The sequence below is a fragment of the Ursus americanus genome, chromosome 2 (assembly GCF_024610735.1).
Source record: "Ursus americanus isolate L20-20 chromosome 2, mUrsAme1.1.p, whole genome shotgun sequence".
Lineage (NCBI taxonomy): Eukaryota > Metazoa > Chordata > Mammalia > Carnivora > Ursidae > Ursus > Ursus americanus.
Window position 1 is genome coordinate 44,843,105 of NC_142128.1, and position 19,406 is coordinate 44,862,510.

General features: G+C 54.0%; 1 protein-coding gene across 1 annotated transcript; it reads left to right on the plus strand.

The window, feature by feature from the left end:
- Nucleotides 1–1,432: 1,432 nt before the first annotated feature.
- FCRL6 (Fc receptor like 6) lies at nucleotides 1,433–17,138 on the plus strand. Its single transcript, XM_045784282.2, has 10 exons — nucleotides 1,433–1,562; nucleotides 6,661–6,681; nucleotides 7,353–7,619; nucleotides 8,124–8,408; nucleotides 8,553–8,834; nucleotides 9,199–9,324; nucleotides 12,414–12,479; nucleotides 13,137–13,208; nucleotides 15,138–15,169; nucleotides 15,245–17,138. Exons 1-10 carry the CDS (start codon nucleotides 1,532–1,534, stop codon nucleotides 15,371–15,373), a joined length of 1,311 nt encoding a protein of 436 aa, XP_045640238.2. The 5' UTR covers nucleotides 1,433–1,531; the 3' UTR covers nucleotides 15,374–17,138.
- Nucleotides 17,139–19,406: the final 2,268 nt, after the last annotated feature.

Sequence of the window (19,406 nt, forward strand, 5' to 3'; positions counted from 1 at the left end):
GATAAGATATCCACCATGTTCACCTCTCTCCCAATCAACAGAGTCACATCAGACGTGCCTGCCAGTGTCAGATTGTTTTCCCACTTCCAGTGAATCAGGGAATCTAGGGCACAAAAAGTTAGAAAGTTCACACTCTCCATTCCTGTCTTTGGCAATAAGAACACTGACTTCTTCCCAGGCTGTATGGAACTTCTCACCTAAAGACTTTCAGGAAAAACCTTACTGTCAGAAAGTGCTTCCTGGTATTTTACCCTCCATGCTTCAGTTTAAACTCCCATGTTCTGTCCTCAAAGGAGGTGAGGGTGTGTGGCCCCCTTTTCTGTTGAGGGCTTATTAAGTCGTTTCCAGATTCTATCTGTTAAAAGTGATGCTGCTATGAACATTCTTGTATATGTCTTTTGGTGCCAATATAAATGTATTTCTGTTCGGCATGTACCCAGGACTGAAAATGCTAGGTCAGCAGGTATTTTTATGATTCATTTAGATTCTGTCATGCAGTTTTCCAAAGTGGTTGTACCAATTTACACTCTCACTGGAGGTGTACAAGCGTTCTAGCTGCTTCACATCCTCACCAACACTTGCCTGTCTCTCTTGATAGTTTTAGCCTTTCTCATGGGGGATGTAGTGGTGTTTCATTTAGTTTAAATTTGCACTTCCATAGTGATTTATGAAGTCAAGCTTCTTGTTCATTTGGCACTTGGAGATCTGCTTTTGTAAATTACCTATTCAATTATTTTGCCCATTTTTCCAATGGGTTGTCTGTCTTTTTCTTATTGACTTCTAGAAAGTCTTATATTCTGGATATGGGTCCTTTCTCAGCCATGTGTATGGAAAATATCTTGTCACCCTGTGGCTTGCCTGTTTACTCTCTTACTGGTACGTTTAAAGGAATAGTTTTCAAAATAATAACCTGACAGTCTTAAAACCTCAGATTCAGAAACTCCAGCCCATTCTACTCCCACCTCACCAATCCCTGAGTTCCTCCTGAACTGATGGTCCTATGTACCATTTTCAGGATTACACTTTTCCACCTCATTGCCTTGTACAGACACATTTCTCCTTGGATAGGGGGGAAACCTGGAGAAATAGAGGTCACTCAGGGTGGGGGATGGATCATCTTAGGGTTTGCAGAACTGTGCTGCCTTCCAAGCTAAATGATGTTGAAATCACAAATTCTGGCAGCTTCTGCATCTTTCCATAGCCTTGTCCCAACTTAGTCTATTAGCATGAGCTTTTCAAAGCCACGGAGAGTGTTCAAAAGTGCTTACCAGTAAATGACCTGACTCCTTGCATCACGGTGAAGAAAGTTCACTTATATTATACCCCTTCAATCAAAGAGGAAATACTAATTTGAACTTTTAAAGTTCCTTCCCCACTTCCTCTATTTAGTGCATGAAGCAGTAACACCACCTACATCATAGGGGTCACTCACCCACCCCTAGGCCTGCGGCTTAGATGCTCTCCCCTCCACCCTGACTTTTCATCTGGTTTCAGCTGGATCTATGTCCCTCCTCTGTGCCAGGGAGGCCTCATGCTGCTCTGCAGGATTGTGCTGTTCTTCGGTAAGTCACCGAGCGTGAGCTTTTCTTCTTGGGCACAAAGACTGTAAGTCAGTTATGGGACTTCTAATTTTACCTTTCTGGGTTCAAGTGAGTTTTATGGCTGGAGTTTGAAATGAGTGTGTGCACATCGGTGTGCTTGACAGAGATGTGGTGTGTGGGGGGGGGGGGCTCCCTGATGTTTCCCATCTCATTTTCCTTGGTCCTTGGAAGGGCAGGCCTTCAATGCATCAGAGCTAAATTAGGGAGGCAGAAAATCACATTCTGAGGCCCAATGACATGTTTACCCCATCAAATAAGATTAAATTACGCATCAGGCTGTCTCAAAAGGAAAACGAAGTTATAGAAGGAAAGAAGGCTTTGGGTGGGGAGTGGGCTGGAGCGATCAGGGAAATGGGAAAAGGCAGTTCTGCACATCTTGCTCAGCAATAGGAAATGGGCTTTTACAAAATGATATGCTGTTAAGAAGCCTCAGTGTTTTCTTAGAAGCAGTCAACGATGACCAGGCTTCTCATCTGGTCAAGAGGCTTTGCTCTGACCCTTTACAAACTGGCCATCCCCCTTCTGCTTACATCCTCTCTCCCTTGGGGATGAGGAGGAGGGTCTGTTTTGGGTCTGACTGGTCCTTGGGGATGGTTTGAAGGATCAAATCCATTCTCCCAGATCTGTATCTCTCTCCTTGACGCACCTCCCCAGGGGCCAGTCACCCATGCCAGTGACGGAAAGTCTGCTCCTCCGACAGTAGAGTATTATGGGGTGGGGAGAGGGTCACTAGGCCCCCCAGACTCGACTCAGTCTCAGCCACTATTACCTGCTACACTTAGAAGGAAGAAGTCTGGGCATATATTCTATTTCGCTTTATAATTTCTGTGTTGATTTATTTTTTGTTTTAAACTTGGTCCCAGTAGTTTGCTTATTTGTTTGTTTTCATTGAACCAGGAAAGCAAAACCACTCCTAAATCTGATCTCTTCCTGGACAGAGTTTGTGGGCATTTGACCCTGTGAGGAAAACCCTTGTCCCACTTGGTGTTCTTCCTTCCCCCACATCGTTGTTGCCCTGTGCGTTTATGAATGACCATTTGGACAAGTGAAAAAGTCTAATGGTCATACCGGGAGCAGGGGCAGGAAGGCCTAGTGCCTGGATATACTCCGAGGAAAGGCTTTCAAGGGCAAATCACTACCTTATGAAAGGACCAGACCTTGATGGACTTGAATGGGCAGAGTCCAAGCACTTTCCAACTTGGGTCCCATGATCTGGATGGGAGAGAGCAAATGAAGAAGAGAGAGAGTTAAAAACTGGCTGACTAGGGGACAGGGTGGTAGAGGTCCCAGGCATGATGCAGTCACACTCGATGCTTGGGGACCCCAGAAAACCAGCCTAAGCTGCTGGGACCCCAGGGCTGGTTATGGAGGAACAGAGTTACTGTAAGCTCAGACCTGCTATTTCCTCTTACATGTGGGCAGAGACAAAGAAGGAAGCCCTGAAGGCCTGCTTTGTAGCACGTAATGTATCTCATCTAACCTTTAGAATCATGGGAGGGTATTTTTTTAATCCTATTAAACAATTGAGGATACTGAGGTTCAAAAAGTTATGAAACTTGCAAAGAATTACCCTGCTAACAAGAGCAAAACAGAGATGCAAACCCAAGTCCACTTGGAGCTTTCTCCATCCCACCATGATACCTCCAGCAGGGCTGTGGTTGGGTTCTAATCAAGTAAGACTGGAAAATAAAATTCATTTCAAGTGTCTGGTGGGGCATGTTCACACAACAAATGGTGTCTATTACTACTATTGACCATCAGGGATTTGAGAGGCCCGGGGCCCTGACGCTGAACGTGCTGGTACACGGCCGGTGTATTTGAAGTTTAGGAGATGAACCTTAATTTTCTTCTGAGCCGAGCATTAGCCAAGTTCAGTGCCAGGACTGGAACCCACCCTCTGTAGACACACACAACGCCCATGACGAGTGTCTCAGGGCTCCCACAGCACCGCCACTCCCAGCACGCGGGAGCCGCAGCTTGGCAAAGCAGCACGTCCGATGAGCTAGAGCTGTCGTGAGCTGGTCCCTCCTGCTTTGCTGAGACCTGCTTCCCTGGTCTCTCTCATTCCCATGAATTAGTCCCACTTCTGCCTGAAGTCTCTCCCCCTCTTGTAAGCTTTGCCCATCGAATACTTGAAGACTACTGTGTCCCTACTCGGCTGTGTCTTTCTCAGATAAGTATCTCCCGACCCCTCGAGTGGGGAACGGTTTCTCGGCCTTGGTCTGCTTGGTCTCGATACACATGGTCACTGGGCCAGGAGCTGGTCCTTCGCCTCCCCCCCACCATGGCCTGACCAGCGCCAAGGTCAGCCGGGCTGTGGCCTCCCTTGTCTGGGACTCTGGTGTGCGCCTTATGCGATGGCTGTGTCACCACCTCATCTACCCCTACCAAACTGGGGTCCGTGGTCCCCTTTGTAGGAAGTGCTGTAACCCAGCCGCCGCCCTTTGTGCACCCCGCGGCCAGCTGTCTTCATCACAGACACCGGGTCTGCAGGCACAGCTCCCAGGTCTCACGGCGCAGGACAGCAGCTCATCGGGGCCTGGGGACACGAGCTCCTCTGAAGGGTCTCTCTGCTCTCTGGATGCCTCCTCTCTTGTACGCTTCTGTGCCCTCAGCCCTGTTTACTCATCACTTTGAAGCTGCAGAGGTGTTTTTCCGGTAAAGAGGGGAAAGGAAGAGGGGCATCACTACATTGCAAGGTTTTAGTCACTCTGAGGTCAGGCCTTCTTTCTTTTTTCAGTGAATTCGGTAACCACGTTTCCAGGGAGTGGGTCACTATATGCAACCACTCTGTAAGGAAGCAATGACTGTCACACTTCCTATCATAGAGACAGAATCAGGAATTGAAGGCTATTGGGATTCTAACGGTGCGTCCAAGTTCACACAGAAAGAAATGGATTCATGAGTCGAGTTCAGGTCATGTGATTCCAAATCCTGCCCGCTTCCCACTACAGCAAGCTCAGAGGAAAAGAGGTGTTTAGATGGGACCAGGGGGAGATGGAGGGATGGCAAGAAACACACATAATTCTGCACACACTGAGAGCCTGTGGATGAGCTAGCCGTGAGCTGAGCAGAGAAATGAAGCTGAAAGGCTCCGTCTGGGTCCCAGGCCGTGTGGACAACGAGGGTGACAACATGTGAATCAACATGCCAAACAGCCACATCTCAAGCCTCCGGTGAGAAGGTCTTCACCCACCCCTCCCAAGGCCATTGCCACATTTCTCGGTGTCTCCACAGCACCTAGGACCGGTCAGTGTGAAGGACACAGTGCGAAGGGCCTGAGGACAGCTCGCCTGACTGTGCTTGGCGCTATGCCACTCGTTGCTTCACCCCTTGTCCCAAAGTCTAGAACACTCTCCGCCACTTCGTGTCCAGCTGTGCCCCTCCATCCCTTGGGCTACTCATGCCTGTGTAACCTCAGTCATGAGTTCAGGTCCCACACTGGGCATGGAGCCTACTTAAAATTTTTATTTTTAATTAAATAAAAATAAAAATTCTGCTCTGAGCCAGTCAATGGAGCATGTGGACTGTTGATCTCAGGGTCATGACATCAAACCCCATGTTAGGGGTAGAGTTTACTTAAAAAAAAAAAAAAAGCAATGAAGCAAAAGCATGCTTAGGTCAATTACATAAAAATATTTTGGGACACCTGGCCGGCTCAGTCAGTAGAGCATGTGACTCTTGATCTCGGGATTGTGAGTTCAAGCCCCACATTGGGTATAGAGATTACTTAAAAATAAAATCTTTAAAAATACTAATAAAATAATAGATAGATAGATAGATAGATAGATAGATAGATAGATAGATAGATAGATAGACAGACAGATAGAAGCATTAGGGACACCTGTAAAGGTCCTGCAAACACAGTGTGTGACGCATTGGCCCGTTTGTCATTCTCTCCCCGATCCCAGCTGCCAGACCAGGTCCCTCAGCCTTCAGTGGTTCCTCACCTCCTTCATCTGTCACTTCCATGCCGGACTCTCCAGAGCTCTGTAGACAGATCGGGCCACCGGACTGCATGGTCTGTCTTCACGCTCTGAGCTCTGTCTGCAGGTGCAGATGGGCGCTCGGACCCACCAGTGCAAGGGTCCACTCTCCGTCTCCTCCTTCCCGTGCCCTACCCAATGTGGCTGGGCACAAAGGAAAGCCTGTGAGTGTTTATTCAACAGAGGCTTGTTGAACACAGACTATTCCTTTTTTTTTTTTTTTTTTTTTTTTAGATTTGATTTATTTATTTGACAGAGAGAGAGAGACAGCCAGCGAGAGAGGGAACACAGGCAGGGGGAGTGGGAGAGGAAGAAGCAGGCTCACAGCGGAGGAGCCTGATGTGGGGCTCGATCCCAGGACTCTGGGATCACGCCCCGAGCTGAAGGCAGGTGCTTAACAACTGAGCCACCCAGGCGCCCCAAAACACAGACTATTCCTGGCACAGATCCTAGGTGTGGTGACGTGACCATGGCCAAGACCCACAGAGTCCCTGCTCTCGTGGAGCTTATATTCTAGACAGAGGGAGACAGGTGATAACAAGTAGGCAATTTAAAGAATAAGATAACTTCAAATAGAGACAAGTGCTCTGATGATAATACAGTGGAGTGTTGTAATAGTGATTGAGGAGAATTATTTCAACTGGGGGTCCCAGGAAGACCTAAGGGTGTGACATTTGAACTGAGATAGGGCAAAGGATTCTAAGCAGTAGGTCCAACATAAAAGCTAAGTGGCTGGGGGGCTAGGGAGCTGATGGGCTGGGGGGACTGAGTGCCTGGGGGGCTGGGTGTTTGGGTGGCTGGATGGTTGAGTGGCTGAGTAACTTGGTGGCTGGGTGGCTGACTGGCTTGGGGGGCTAGGGGGCTGGCAGACTGGGGGGTTGAGTGGCTGAGTGGCTAGGGGTCTGGGGGACTGGGAGGCTGGCAGGCTGGGGGGCTGGCTGAGTAGGTGCCGAGGGGGTTGGGTGGTTGGTTTTTTGAATGGGTATGAGCACCCATTCTTGAGGTGACAGGCCTCTTTGTGAAAAAGTTCTTTCTGCTACTTACCCTAATTCTATCACTCTGTTCTCTTACAGTTCCCTGTGTGGGGCAAACTGGTGAGTCTTACCTATGTGAATTCCAACTCCAGATATGTCTCTGGGCCAAAGCTTAACTGATGGGCCGTTGGATCCCCTGGAAACATCTTCAGAGCAGCAGACTAGGCCCGTTCCTCAGGGGTCCTGGCTGATGCCCGGGCAGAAATGAGACCTGGGACCCCACTGGTCTCAGGTTGAGGATAATTCTAGGTGATTCAAGTCCCAGCAAATGGCTCTGGGCCTCATCTTATTCCCTTATAAATGGCACTGACCTCTGTCTCCTCCTGTAGCCCTTCATGGGTGGGGGAGAATTGGGTCAAGAGGAAGGAAGTAGAACAAAGATGGAAGGAATTCAACTCGACCTAAGCTTGGCGATGTTGGAAGGGCAGTGCGAAAGGAGCCGAGGAGGAGGTACGAGGGACGAAGACCAGAGAGAAGGTGCAAGGAGAGCAGAGGAGGGGAGGGGAGAGGAATAGAGAAAAAGGCAGGGAAGAGGAAGGAGGGAGGAAGGAGGGGAAAGGAAAGCAGAAGCCCGGCCAGGTCTGGCATGAAGGCCTGGGGGGTGGGGCAGCCACACAGGTGTTGTCCAGGAACCTCTATCCCCAGGGGAGGCCTGAGGCTGGGGGACCAAGGGAGAAAATGGGTTGAGGGGACATGCGGCTCCAGGGTGACCCCAGTCCTGTGTCTCACAGGCTGGCTGTACCTCCGAACCTGGCCAGACCCTGTGTTTGAGGGCGACACCCTGACGTTGCTATGCCAAGGACGGAAGAACGCAGCCCTGTCCCAGGTCCAGTTCTACAAAGACAGAAAATTACTCCGTGACCCGAAGGCCACATGGTTTCTGCGCATGGGGACAGCGACACCGGAAAGCAGCGGCCAGTACAGCTGCACTGGGAAGGTGAACTTCATCGCATACCTGGGCACACAAAGGTCAGAGATGACCACAGTTCAAGTCCAAGGTGAGTCCCCAGATTTGGGGAATGGGGGAGGTGGGGCTAGGGTGCCGCTCAGGGATCTGGTCTCTAGAGGTCAGCAGCTCTCTGGGCAGCAGCCCTCCCTCTGGCTGCCCCTGATGCCGGGCCAACCGCAGAGCTCTGAGATGTCCACCGTGCTGTCCTGATGCCCTGCCCCTGTGGGGCACACCTGGAGACCGGGAAAGGAGGGGGGATGCCCTGGGCCGCCGAAGCACCCTGAGCCAGCCCTGCCACGCGGTCCCAGAGACCCGGGGCCAGACCCTTCCCCTCTGGGGACCAAATGACCTACAAGGCCCTCTGGCTCTGGCTCGGGATTCCAGAAGGGCTGGGGCTGTAGTCATGAGATGAGAGGTGGGTCCTGGGGGGACAATGACAGTGTCTCCCATGGGGCATGGGGCTGTGGCCCGGGATGTGCCCTAGCTTAGACCCCTGCCTCTGGGGACTCACAGTTCAGGAGTCTCCCCTGAGCCTGGGCCTGCTTCTTCCCAGAGCTGTTCCCGCCTCCAGTGTTGAGTGCTGTCCCTTCTCCCGAGCTCCGTGAGGGGAGCCCACTCACCCTGAGATGCCAGACGGAGCTGCACCCCCAGAGGTCAGCCTCGAGGCTCCTCTTCTCCTTCCACAAAGATGGCCACACCTTGCAGAACTGGGGCCCCCACTCAGAGCTCTGCCTCCCAGAAGCCCAGGAGGGTGCCTCTGGGCTTTACTGGTGCCAGGCCACCCGTGAGGGCAGCAGGGTCCAGAAACAGAGCCCCCAGCTGGAGGTGAGGGTGCAAGGTAAGTGGGAAGGGACAGGAGACACTCCCAGGGATCTGGGCTTCAGGAAATGGGACCCCTGGACCTGGGGGAGGGGTCCCCGGGGAAGGAGGGACCAGGAGCCTGGGTGTGTAGCTGAGCCTCCGACCCCATGTGCCGCCCCAGCTCCTGTGTCCCAGCCTTTGCTCACCCTGAGGCCCAGGTCCACTGGCCTTGCCGTAGGGGACACGGTGGAGCTCCTCTGTGAGACCCAGAGTGGCTCCCCTCCAATCCTGTACTCGTTCTACCTGGACGGGAATATCCTGGGGAACCACCACACTCCCCATGGAAGAGCAGCCTCCTTCCCCTTCACTGTGATGTCAGAGCAGAATGCTGGGAACTACTCCTGCCAGGCCGAGAACAGTGTCTCCAAAGAGACAAGTGAGCCCACGACACTCTCCCTGGATGGTACGTCTTGTCCCCCACCCGGGCTCTGAGCCCCAGCAAGCTGGCAAGGGTCAGGTCTCACTACTCTGTGTACCCCCCACCCACAGCCTGCACTGCATGAGTGAGCACGGACCCTGCGTGGGGTATCTGTCCCCTGAACCTGGAGGGAAAGCATGCGAGCCAGTGCCGGGGGAGCGTCGTATATGGTCATCAATGGTGTTGCCCATCCGTGCTGGCAACCCCTGGACCGTCCCTCATTCCACCTACCAGCCTCCTTTAGGCCACATGTTCCCCCTGATGCCAGCCATTCTGCCCCGTGCCCACCTGGGGAACATTTCTGAATTTCATCCTCAACACTCATGGTCACCCCAACTTTATCCCCCAGGTCCTCGGGGCTTGTCCACCCTCACCAGCAGCCACTGGCTGGTTCCTTGTCTGTCTGCGAGCCTGCTGGGTGTGCTGGTCATCGCCACCGCACTTGTGGCTTACTTCAGACCCTGGAGAAAACCTGGTCAGTAGCCTTTTTGACTTTCTTAGTGGCCGAGTCCCTATGCCAGGCACTGCCTAGCCTTTGGGAGCCAGTGTCTGAGGGGACCGGCTGCTTCCTCTTGGGGCGTCAGGTGGGAGGAGGGACTTCTCTTTACATGTCACACAAAGGAGGCCATGGAGGGACACTTACAGCTTCCAAAACACACAGACACACTGTCTCACACCCCCACCACACTCAGAGATGTGTACAAACACACGACCGCACGCTTGGGCCTGAACGGAGGCACAGACAGAGGGACAATTACAGCCAAACGCAATGCACGTCAGAGTCCTTCATGCTTGAAAGACCATCTGTGGCTGAAGAACATGCCAGGAAAACCCCAGGCCGCCAGCACTCGGTCAGACCAGAGCTCTGCTGAGCAGAGGGGAGAGGAGGAAGGGGAACCCCCGTGCGGGTCTGCGTGCTCAAGAGCGCCCCCACCTTGTCCCGGGCTGGGCCCGAGGGGTGCTCGGTGGCGGAGGTTCACTCATCAGAAAGGAAACGTGGCAGAGAGAACGGATCAAGGGCCTGCACCCAACACTGCTGTCTCCTAATTCTGCGACCTTGGCCGTTCCCTGTAGGAGTCACCACGTGTCTCCCTCTTGGGGTTAGTGTGAGGGTTTCAGCTAAGGGGGTGACAGCCACCTGATCCCTGCCGTGTGCGGTGGCGTCTAGTGGGGCTCGGTACATGCTTCCTCTAGTCTACGCGATTCCAGATCCTCCTCTCCTGCCCAGTCATGAGGAGGAAGCAGGAATGGGGGCTCTCACCCTGGGGGGCTCCACACTTACTCCTATTCTAACCTGTCTTCACCTCAGGCCACATTTAAGGGAAGGGCTAAAATGCCAAAGCTTTTTGGTGCCAGCTTATTCCTAGGCCTTCAAACCCACCAACAGAGACTCAAATCAACGCCCCCTCCTCCCCGCGAGGGGTATCGTTCTTCTTTTCCACTTGCCAAGGGAAGAAGTGGGTGCTCTCGGAGGCCACCAGAGCTGGGTTCCTTACTCAAGTTGGCAGCTCCTTCTGTTAAGGAGTTTGTGATGAGTTTTTCTGGAGCTGGGCCAGACTACTCCGTGGGAAAGACCACCCAGTCGTGCAGTCCAAGTGTCCCTCCCCGAGCGCCAGCCAGGATAACTGAAAGGGCCTCTCCCCAGCCCTGGACTCCCTCCCCTGCCTTGTCGGCACCCCAGTTAGGGCTCGGGCCTGCCTCCAGCTTCCTCTCCGCTTTCAGTAGTCTGTGTCCCACAAACCTTCGCTCTCGCCTGGAGTCGGGGCTCCATGGAGGAGCTCTTGCTTTGGGGTACCCCTGTATGTAGGAGGAAGATGGAGGTTGGCCCAGAGCTCGATGGGGAGGCAGCTGGAGTAGCAGGCCAGGAGCTGAAGGTGTGTGGCTTCTAGCGCCCCTGCACCTGCAATAAAGCCTCCTTCTAGAGGCCCAGCCACTTACCTGGCCTCAGGAACACATGTCCCTGTTCCAGGCCCCTCCAGGTCAGAGCATTAGAGACAAAGCAACGCAGCCCAGCTGTCTCCCTCAGCCCCAGACAAGACGGTGGGGGGCGGTCACTGCTGCAGGCTCCTCAAGAGGGGGAAACCTCTCACAGGGAATGACAGAACCCCCTCTTCATGCGCAGCCTCTGCCGCGGCAGGGCCCCACCCCCCCACCCAGCCCCCACCAGCCTGGGAGCAGCTGGGCTCATCGTATGAAGGAACCTGTCTCTCAGGAAACTAGGGCTCCTGGGGGCCGTCCTGGTCCTCTTACCGCAGAAACTCAGAGGCACAAAACCTTGAGACTCTCACACAGAAAACCACCTTCAGGCCCACTGCCAAAGCTTCACAAGGAAAACAGTAGGTCAACAGCTTTGTTCCTCACACCCGGCTCTGGAAGGCTCTTAACCATCGCCAGATAGCATGTCCACTCCCCCGGCAGACAAAGCACATGCCACCACCAAAGATACTCGACACCTGTGTCTCTGAAGGCACCTTGCACAGCATTTTGGCCAATGCTGGTGTCACTAGTACTGTAGACAGTCATGCAAGGGGCCACTTCAAAGTAGCCCTGGCCTAGGCGTGCCCGCTGCTCTCACTGTTTGCTGAACAGTGGTCGTTTACCAGCCGTTGTCACACCCCGTGTAAAGCCGAGGTCTGTGGAATTCCCGGAGCTCTGCAGTGAGTGGAGACCCAGAAGCACAGCCCTGGCGAATGAGCAATGAGCACGACCGGATGTCTCATAACCGGGAGCTTCTCACAGTCTCCGTAAATGCACTCCTGGTTTTAGAGGAAGCACATTTCCCCCCATCCTGCCAGCGATCCTGGCGCCTTCTGGCCGTCAGAGCTAAAGAACGTTTCTTGGGCACCAGGCATGAACCGAGCATTCTAAAGTCCACGTGACCCCATCCCTGTCCCAGGAGCTAATTTTTAAAGTTCTGGATGCACCTGCTTTCCCAGAGGCCACATGCTAGTGGAGATAAAGCACATGAACTTGCGTTAAGATTCTGTCCCTACCACTTACCTTGTGTGACCTTGGAGAATTGCCCTCTCCCAGCCTCAATCACCTCACCTCCAGATGATACTATGACGTCATCGTATCAACCTTTGCAAGACGGTCGCAAAGAATATCAGACACCGAAGAGTTAGGGAGAGAGGCTTTGTTGCCCTCCAGCGCCGTGCGGGCCGCTGGGTCGGGCCCTGTGCTGCGCAGTAGACATGGTACCTGAATTCCCTGGCCCGGCGTCTGCCACATGGTGTGTGGCCGAAGTTACTAGCTTTTCCTTCTGAGAAGCAGCCTGACTGGTGAGTCTGGGCCCTCTCCATGCAGGGGTGTGACCCCTCCTTTCTGACCCTGCTTCCTCCCAGTTTGTGATTCCCATGGGGCCATTCTACCCTCGAGGGTAGTTTTCAAAGGAGACATCCTATAAAAATTAACCGTGTCCAGACCTGTGAATTAACCCTCATAAACAAACCAGCCTCAGACCTCCAGCAGCCTCCACTGACTTCCTCTCTCTTAGACTCTCTACCCCCCACCGTCCAGCCTGCTCTCTGAGGGAACTCAGAATCATGCCTTTGTGTCTCCTAGGGCCCCTTCCTAGCCGGAATCTGCCCCCAGCCCCAGGTGGAGAGCAGCACCTGCTTTATGCCAACGGTAAGGACCATGCCTGCTCTGTCCCTGAAGACGGAGAAGGGACTCTGAGGGGGCTTGAGGAGAAGGAAGCCCTGTGAGCCCCACGTCTCAGGGAACAGTCATCGGGGAAGGAAGGGGATGGCTTCTGGGGAGAGCGTGAGGGGCCAGAGCTATGAAGCTGGGGGAGGGACAGGGAAGTAGGAGGGAAGCCTGGCCTCCAGATGGAGGGCAGGGAGGGTTTAAACCAATAGTTGGCAAACTCGGGCCCATGGGCCAAATCTAGTCCACCAAGTACTTTTGTAAAGAAATCGAGTCCACCAAGTACTTTTGTAAAGAACATTATGTATGTACTGTGTGTGGCTGTTTTCGCACTAGAGAGCCGAGTAGTGGCAACAGAGAATGAATGGCCAGCAACGCCTAAAACATTGACTCTTTGTTACAGAAGTTTGCCAACCTCTAGTTGAAACAATGTCAGGGTTGGTGAAGCTGCTAGAACCTGCCGTGGGGGCAGTCAGCTTCCGCTAAGATGGATATCCCATATTAATGGCCACCTCCCACTTCCGGTTACCACCATGACAGAGCCCCTGATTGGCTTCTCTCCAGAGGTGTCTTCAGGACACTGATGTCTTGAGGTGGGAGAGCAGGTGGGTCCTATTCAAGCCTCATTCCTTCTTTCAGTCACTCGGCAGAATGAGAATGAGGAAGATGATATTTACTCTTCAGTGACTATTGTCCCAAAGGAGAGTGAAGGTGAGTGATCTCAAACCAAACTTGACATGTTTGCTAACATGAAGGGGAAGTTTGGGGCCTGGGTTGAGGTAGTTGACGACTGTCAACATTACCATTTTACCACCACAACAATTACCATTATCATCTCTACCACCAACACCACCAACAACAACCCACCACCACCACCACCACTAACAACCCACCAACAACAACCCACCACCAACACTGCTATGTCCACCATAAGGACTCTCTTCAACATCATCTCCACACACCACCACTGCTGCCACCCTTTTTCTGAGCACTGTGAAGGAACAAAGGAAAGAGAGAAAGTAATGATGCAGTTTGTCTTTGCACCAGAGTATAAGTCTCGGCAGGACCTTCCCAGCTCTGAGAGGAACCAAGAAGACCACATGCTCCAACCACAGAAACCAGACTCAGACGGCAGGGACGGGGAAGGCTAGTCCTCTCTCCTGCAGAGAGAAAGGTAGCATGGCGTCATGGGAAGAGTATGAGCTTCTGAGTCAGACCTGAATTCGAAACCTGACTCTATGTACTCGCTGTGCAACTGGGCAAGTTATTTGAGCTCTCTGAGCCGAATCTATAAAGTGGAGATAATGCCTGCTTTGCAAGACTATTATAAATTATTAGGAATAGAACTAGAACGTAGGTTCTAGACACCTCAAAGATTGTCTGGTGGGTAATAGGTATTCAAACACAGGAAGCCTTTTGTTTTTGTTTTGCTGAGATTTCTATTCCTGGTCTGTAAAATGGGTTTGAATCAGCCTGGGGTTTCTGCTCTCTGCCATGACGGGGAAGCGGACAAACAGGGAGTCTCCTGGACTCAGGGGCAGGTGCCCCAGGACCCAAGCATGGGCGGGCAGGTAGGAAAGCACCTGTGGGCCCAGTTTCTTCCAGAGCAGAGTTACAATGAGAACTTAAACACCAGAGAGAAAAAAAGAAGCCACCTCTGAATATGAGGATCTCATGGACAAAATAAGGAAATGTGGCTGTTTTAAGCCTAGTGGGGCCGCAAGGTGTAGGCTTTTCCTGAGGGGAGGGGCGAGGGGGCCTGAAATCCAAAGACAGGAGAGGCCATTGTGTTCCAAGATGCGGAGGAAGGGGGTGCTGGATCTGTTATCCTTGGGAGAATGCTTCACATTTGCAAAGATTTGGTGTTTGCCTACAGGCAAATGGGAGGCAGGGCTCTCAGAGCCTGGGGGGGGGCGCTCTGGGGTTAGGAATTCTGTGATATTATCTAGGCCAGGCCTTTCCCCCAGACTCTTGGTCTCCCCGAGCCTCTGAGAGGTCCTCAGCCCTGTGGTCACTCCGGGGCCCCAGCCACAGCTTGGAAGCTGGGGATTCTCTACTGGAGCCGCCCAGGCTGGCTTTCTCCTTCAGGGCGAGGCCAAGCACACGCACGGGGACTGAGGGCCACCGGGGAAGCGGACAAACAGGGAAGAAGCCCTTCCCCTTCTTACAGATATGACCGTCGGGAGTATTAGCCGCTCTGAGCCTCCGTTTTCTCATCCCAATCTGAGAAGGAATTAGTCTTCCCTACTTGGCAGGATTGGTGTGAGATTAATATAATAAATACAGTCCTTGCACCTGAAGGACTGCCTGGTGCATGGTAGCTGTCTGATGCCTTCAACACGTTCGTTTCTCCTGCTTCTCACTATCATCCCTGTGAGGCGGTCACTGTGACCCCCGCCTCCCTTCTCCTGGGCTGGGGAGGCTGAGGCCCAGGGCTAAGGGGCTGGCCTGCAGTCACACTGCTGGGCTGCAGTGCAGTGCACAGACCCAGGACTCCTGGTTCCTGGCCCCACCTGTGCTCCGATGGCAGGAAAGGGTCCTGAGAAGGGAAAGGGGGAGCAGAGCTCCCTGGGGTGGGGGGACAGCAGGTGCACAGGTGAGCCAGGCACCCGAACCCGAGTGTTTCTCTTTCCCCCACAGCTGGGCCTGCTGAGTCAGCCTCGGGGACCTGGGTGAGTTGGACCCCCGCTCTTCCCTCCCTCTCTGTGTTACATCTTCCTCCTCATCCTGACCTGACTCTCCCACAGGACGCTTCTGTCATCTACACCGAGGTGAAACACTCGCGGTGCGGTGAAATTCCAGACAGGGGACCGAAGACAAGAAGCAGGACCCACAAAGCTCCCCTTGGTAACTTTGAGGAGGTCCTCTACTACTGATGGCATCCCCCCAACACCACCCACCCGTGGCCTCCAGTGCTCCCCAGGAGGCCAGCGGAGACCCCAGCCCCTTCTGTAGGTCCCCAATCCCTGAACCCAGCAGCGAGGGAGCCGGGCGTCCTGGCCAGGGTCCCGAGGAGACTCAAGGAACACCTAAATGACCTCTGGGCCGCCCTCTGAGCGGAAGAACAGGAACACGTGGGCAGGGGCATCCCACTCACACGTGAGTTCCAAGCAGTGGACTGGACACGGAAGCCACACATGTCTTCCTGCACATGAATGGAAGGGTTTGAGTGCCTTCTCTCCACACGTTTGTAAGGGCTTTCAACGGTGGCCCTCAGTCCCCGTGCGTGTGCTTGGCCTCGCCCTGAAGGAGAAAGCCAGCCTGGGCGGCTCCAGTAGAGAATCCCCAGCTTCCAAGCTGTGGCTGGGGCCCCGGAGTGACCACAGGGCTGAGGACCTCTCAGAGGCTCGGGGAGACCAAGAGTCTGGGGGAAAGGCCTGGCCTAGATAATATCACAGAATTCCTAACCGCAGAGCAGCCCCCCCAGGCTCTGAGAGCCCTGCCTCCCATGCAACCCATTTCTGCTCAGACCCCTTCCAGGTGACCAGGTTACCAAAGTTGCTGGAACGGAGGCTTGCCCAAAATCCCCGTTTGTGGACTAGATCAGAAGACGCGGTTACCCCTCACGTGTTTACCAAGATACAGGCTTGTAGAATCTATTTGTTCACAGAAGTGTATCAATTTATGTCATATTATTCACCACTGCCGATCACTCAGTGCCTGATGGTTGGTTTGCTTGCTGAGTCCATACTGCTTGACGCTGAAAGTTTAGTTCTAGTAACAAGGAGGCCCTCCTCCCAGCCCTGGCTCCCTGCAGGCCCCTGCCCCCTAATCAGAGTGAGGTCCCAGTCACGCTGCTGGACGTCACCGACCCCACCCACCAGTCCTGGGAAGAAGCCCACGTCCCCCCCACCCAGAGCTCCTGCTCAGGTGCCCCTGAGCTGCCCACAGCCAGCGTTCATCCTTAAGCTTAATAGAAAGGCAGCCGCTCAGACTCAGCCCCAGACCTGATCTGTAAGCTGTGGTGTGCACATTAAAGTTTAGAAAGCCTGGTCTGCCTCCAAAAGACACGTCATGGGAGTACCTCCATCCACTCGCCTTTGGGAACATCACTGGGTAGGACAGAGGGCCCAGAGAACTGCTAAGACAACCCTCGCTAGCATTTCCTGGCTTCCCCGGGCCTTCTCTTCCTTCCCATCCCCCACCTGACCTTCCTCTTCCCCAGCCTCTTCGGCTTCCTCCCCATCTCTCCCATCACTGGTCCAGTCCGTGTCCAGAAGACATCAGGGCCCCCTCCCCTTCGCTTCTTCATCTGCCAGCCTGGGAAGCACATGCCAGGCCATCTAGAAGCCTGGGGTCCTCGCTGGTCCATCAGGAAGCACTTGCAGAAGCCAAGCCTTGCCACGCCCTCTATAAACAGGCTGGCCCCTTGTAAAGAGTCAAGTCAAAGACAGGACAGCTCGTGAAGGAGACACTGATGATGGGGAGCAGGAAGGAGCCGGCCCTGCCACTCATCCCCATGGACCGGCTCCTCCCTGAGCACTCACACCACCCGCCCCCTGCCCCACACCGGTGACACTGAGGCCTGTCTGTGGATGGTGTTCACCAGTGCAGGGTGGGGTGTGTGGAACAGTGGAAAGCAAGAACTTGGAAACTTTTATAGCAATCTGACAGTGATTTTGTTTGTTTAATACAATCATAAAAAATAGGGCTTATATTTTGTATGTCTCTTTTTATTTCTTCTTTTAGTAAATTGCTTTTATTATATTCTTCAAAAGTATACGGTCCACAATGGATTCAAAATAAAGAGAAACAGTTCCTTTGACACAGATGAGAAGTCCTATCCCACACACGCACACAGACCCACACTCACACTCACACTCTTGCACACGCACGCATGCATGAACGCACACACGCACGCTGGCCTCTCCTGCACTTTGCTCCTTCCCCGGAATCCCTCCCCACCCCCACTTCTATTTGCACTGCCAAAAATATCCTTCCCCTTTAGTTTAGAAAGGAATGAGTTGGGATTTTTAAAAATGAACAATTACTAAGAAAATTGAAGAAAAAGTAAATCTTCGAAAAGCACGCAGAGGAAGGAGAGGCTTCGAAGGAGACCCCAGACTCTCCCTGGCTGGCCTGACTGCACCACAGGTGGCCCCAGGCCCCTTGCCAGTGCTCAGAGCAGGAACCCGCCGCTGATCCTGGAGGACGCTGGTGGAGAGGAGAGTGGACTCTCCCGGGGCTCCAGGGACAGACCCTGCCGACCCCAAGGAAGGCTGCAGCCCAGCCGCAAGGCTCTGCACTGCTGGCTTGCTCTCCAAGTCAGAGCTAAACGCAGACGTTCCAGCAGCGGTGAGCCATCTGCCTGCTCTAGGGATGTAGGGACGGGGCTCTGTGGGGTCACATCACTTCCCAGGTAAGCAGGGAGGAAAGGGCTCTGTGCAGGGTGAGCGGCAGCGTGCTGCTGCCCCTCCGGGGGAGGGAGGCAGTGCAACCGGGGCCTCGCGGCTGCCCTCTGCTGGCCCCCTTGGGTCTGACCGGCTATAGGACAGCTGCGTCCTGAGGTGCCACGGGACGCCTGCCCTTGCCTTGTATGTGGCTCAACACTTTAGAGACAAGCAATAAAAATGCAGCGTGACCCTTCCCTGAACCAGGCAGCTTGCAGGTACTGAGATTTCTCTCAATTCCAGGTTTATTTTAGATTTGGCTAGGAAATAAGGTCATTGACAATTTTACCTAAACCAGCCTCCACTGAATACCTCTGCGCCCTTCGCCTTTGTACGGACGGCGATGGCAGGAACAACAGCCGGGGTGCACAGGACAGGGGAGACCCAGGCTTTTGCATCCAATACCGGGATGTTGTGTGCCCCGAACACAGGTCCATCTCGGTCTGCACTGCTGAAAGGAGCCGCAGCCGGCCGGGCCCAGGGCGGTCAGCGCACCTGCTTCTCCAGCACGCATCGCGCTGCACTCTCCCTGAGGGGTCCGTCCGTCACGCTCTTTGAAGATCAGCCTACGTCATCAGCCTCCTTGTCTGGGGGTTGTTTCTGCAGGGGGTACAGATGGGCACCGGCATCGGCGCGAGCCCTGCGCCCGCAGGCTACCCGTGCTGAGCTCCCTACACCTGCTCACCGTGGTAAGACGCGCGGGATGGGGGCCCAGCCAGTGTTTGCTGAGCGAGTGAGTGAGATGCCAGCTCCTCCCTCACTACGTCCACGGAGCACGGTCGTGGCTTTGTCTCTTTTTTACGCAGCCTGCCTTCAGCTCCCTGGGAAAGTACGTCTTTGCCTCAAAAACAGAGCCTACGAAGCCTCGGACCGTCCCACCCAGTTTCTACAGGGCTGTTTCTTCTCTCCCACGTCCCCCCTCCTGCTGTGTGCACCTTGTTTCTGTGCACCAAACATCAAAGATTCCACTCCGCATCCCCAGCAAGGCCAGGACAAGGGCGGGGCACGGCAGGTGCTGTAGGCACAGATATTAAAGAGGCACTCGTGCTCACGGCCGTGGGCGCAGGCGTGACAGGGTCCTCTCACGGGAGGTCAGGTGCACGGTTTCCACACGTGCAGGCACTGTCTTTGCTCCCCGAGCTGGCTGAAGGGGAGATTGCGCCCCAGCCAGGGCAGCCTCTGGGGCCAGCCGGTGCCTGGTGGCATGGTGTCAGCTGACGGATCATGCAGGTAGATGGTCTCCTCGACACGAAACGAGGAGGCGAAGGTAGACATAAAGATGGGGCCACCTGGCCTCTCAGCCCCTCCCCCGCACCACCCTTCAGAGGTGACCCCTTCCCTCCCAGAAAGCCCGCTGAATGCCCCTCCTCCCTGTCTGGAGCTCTGCCTGCTTTCCTTCTCTCCCCCAAACACCTTCCCACTTTCTGTCTCTCCTCCCTCTCTTCTCGCTTCTGGTGTGGCCCTTTTCTGTCCCCAGGCCAGTCCAAGAATCAAGAACAAGTGTGGGTAGGCCGGACAC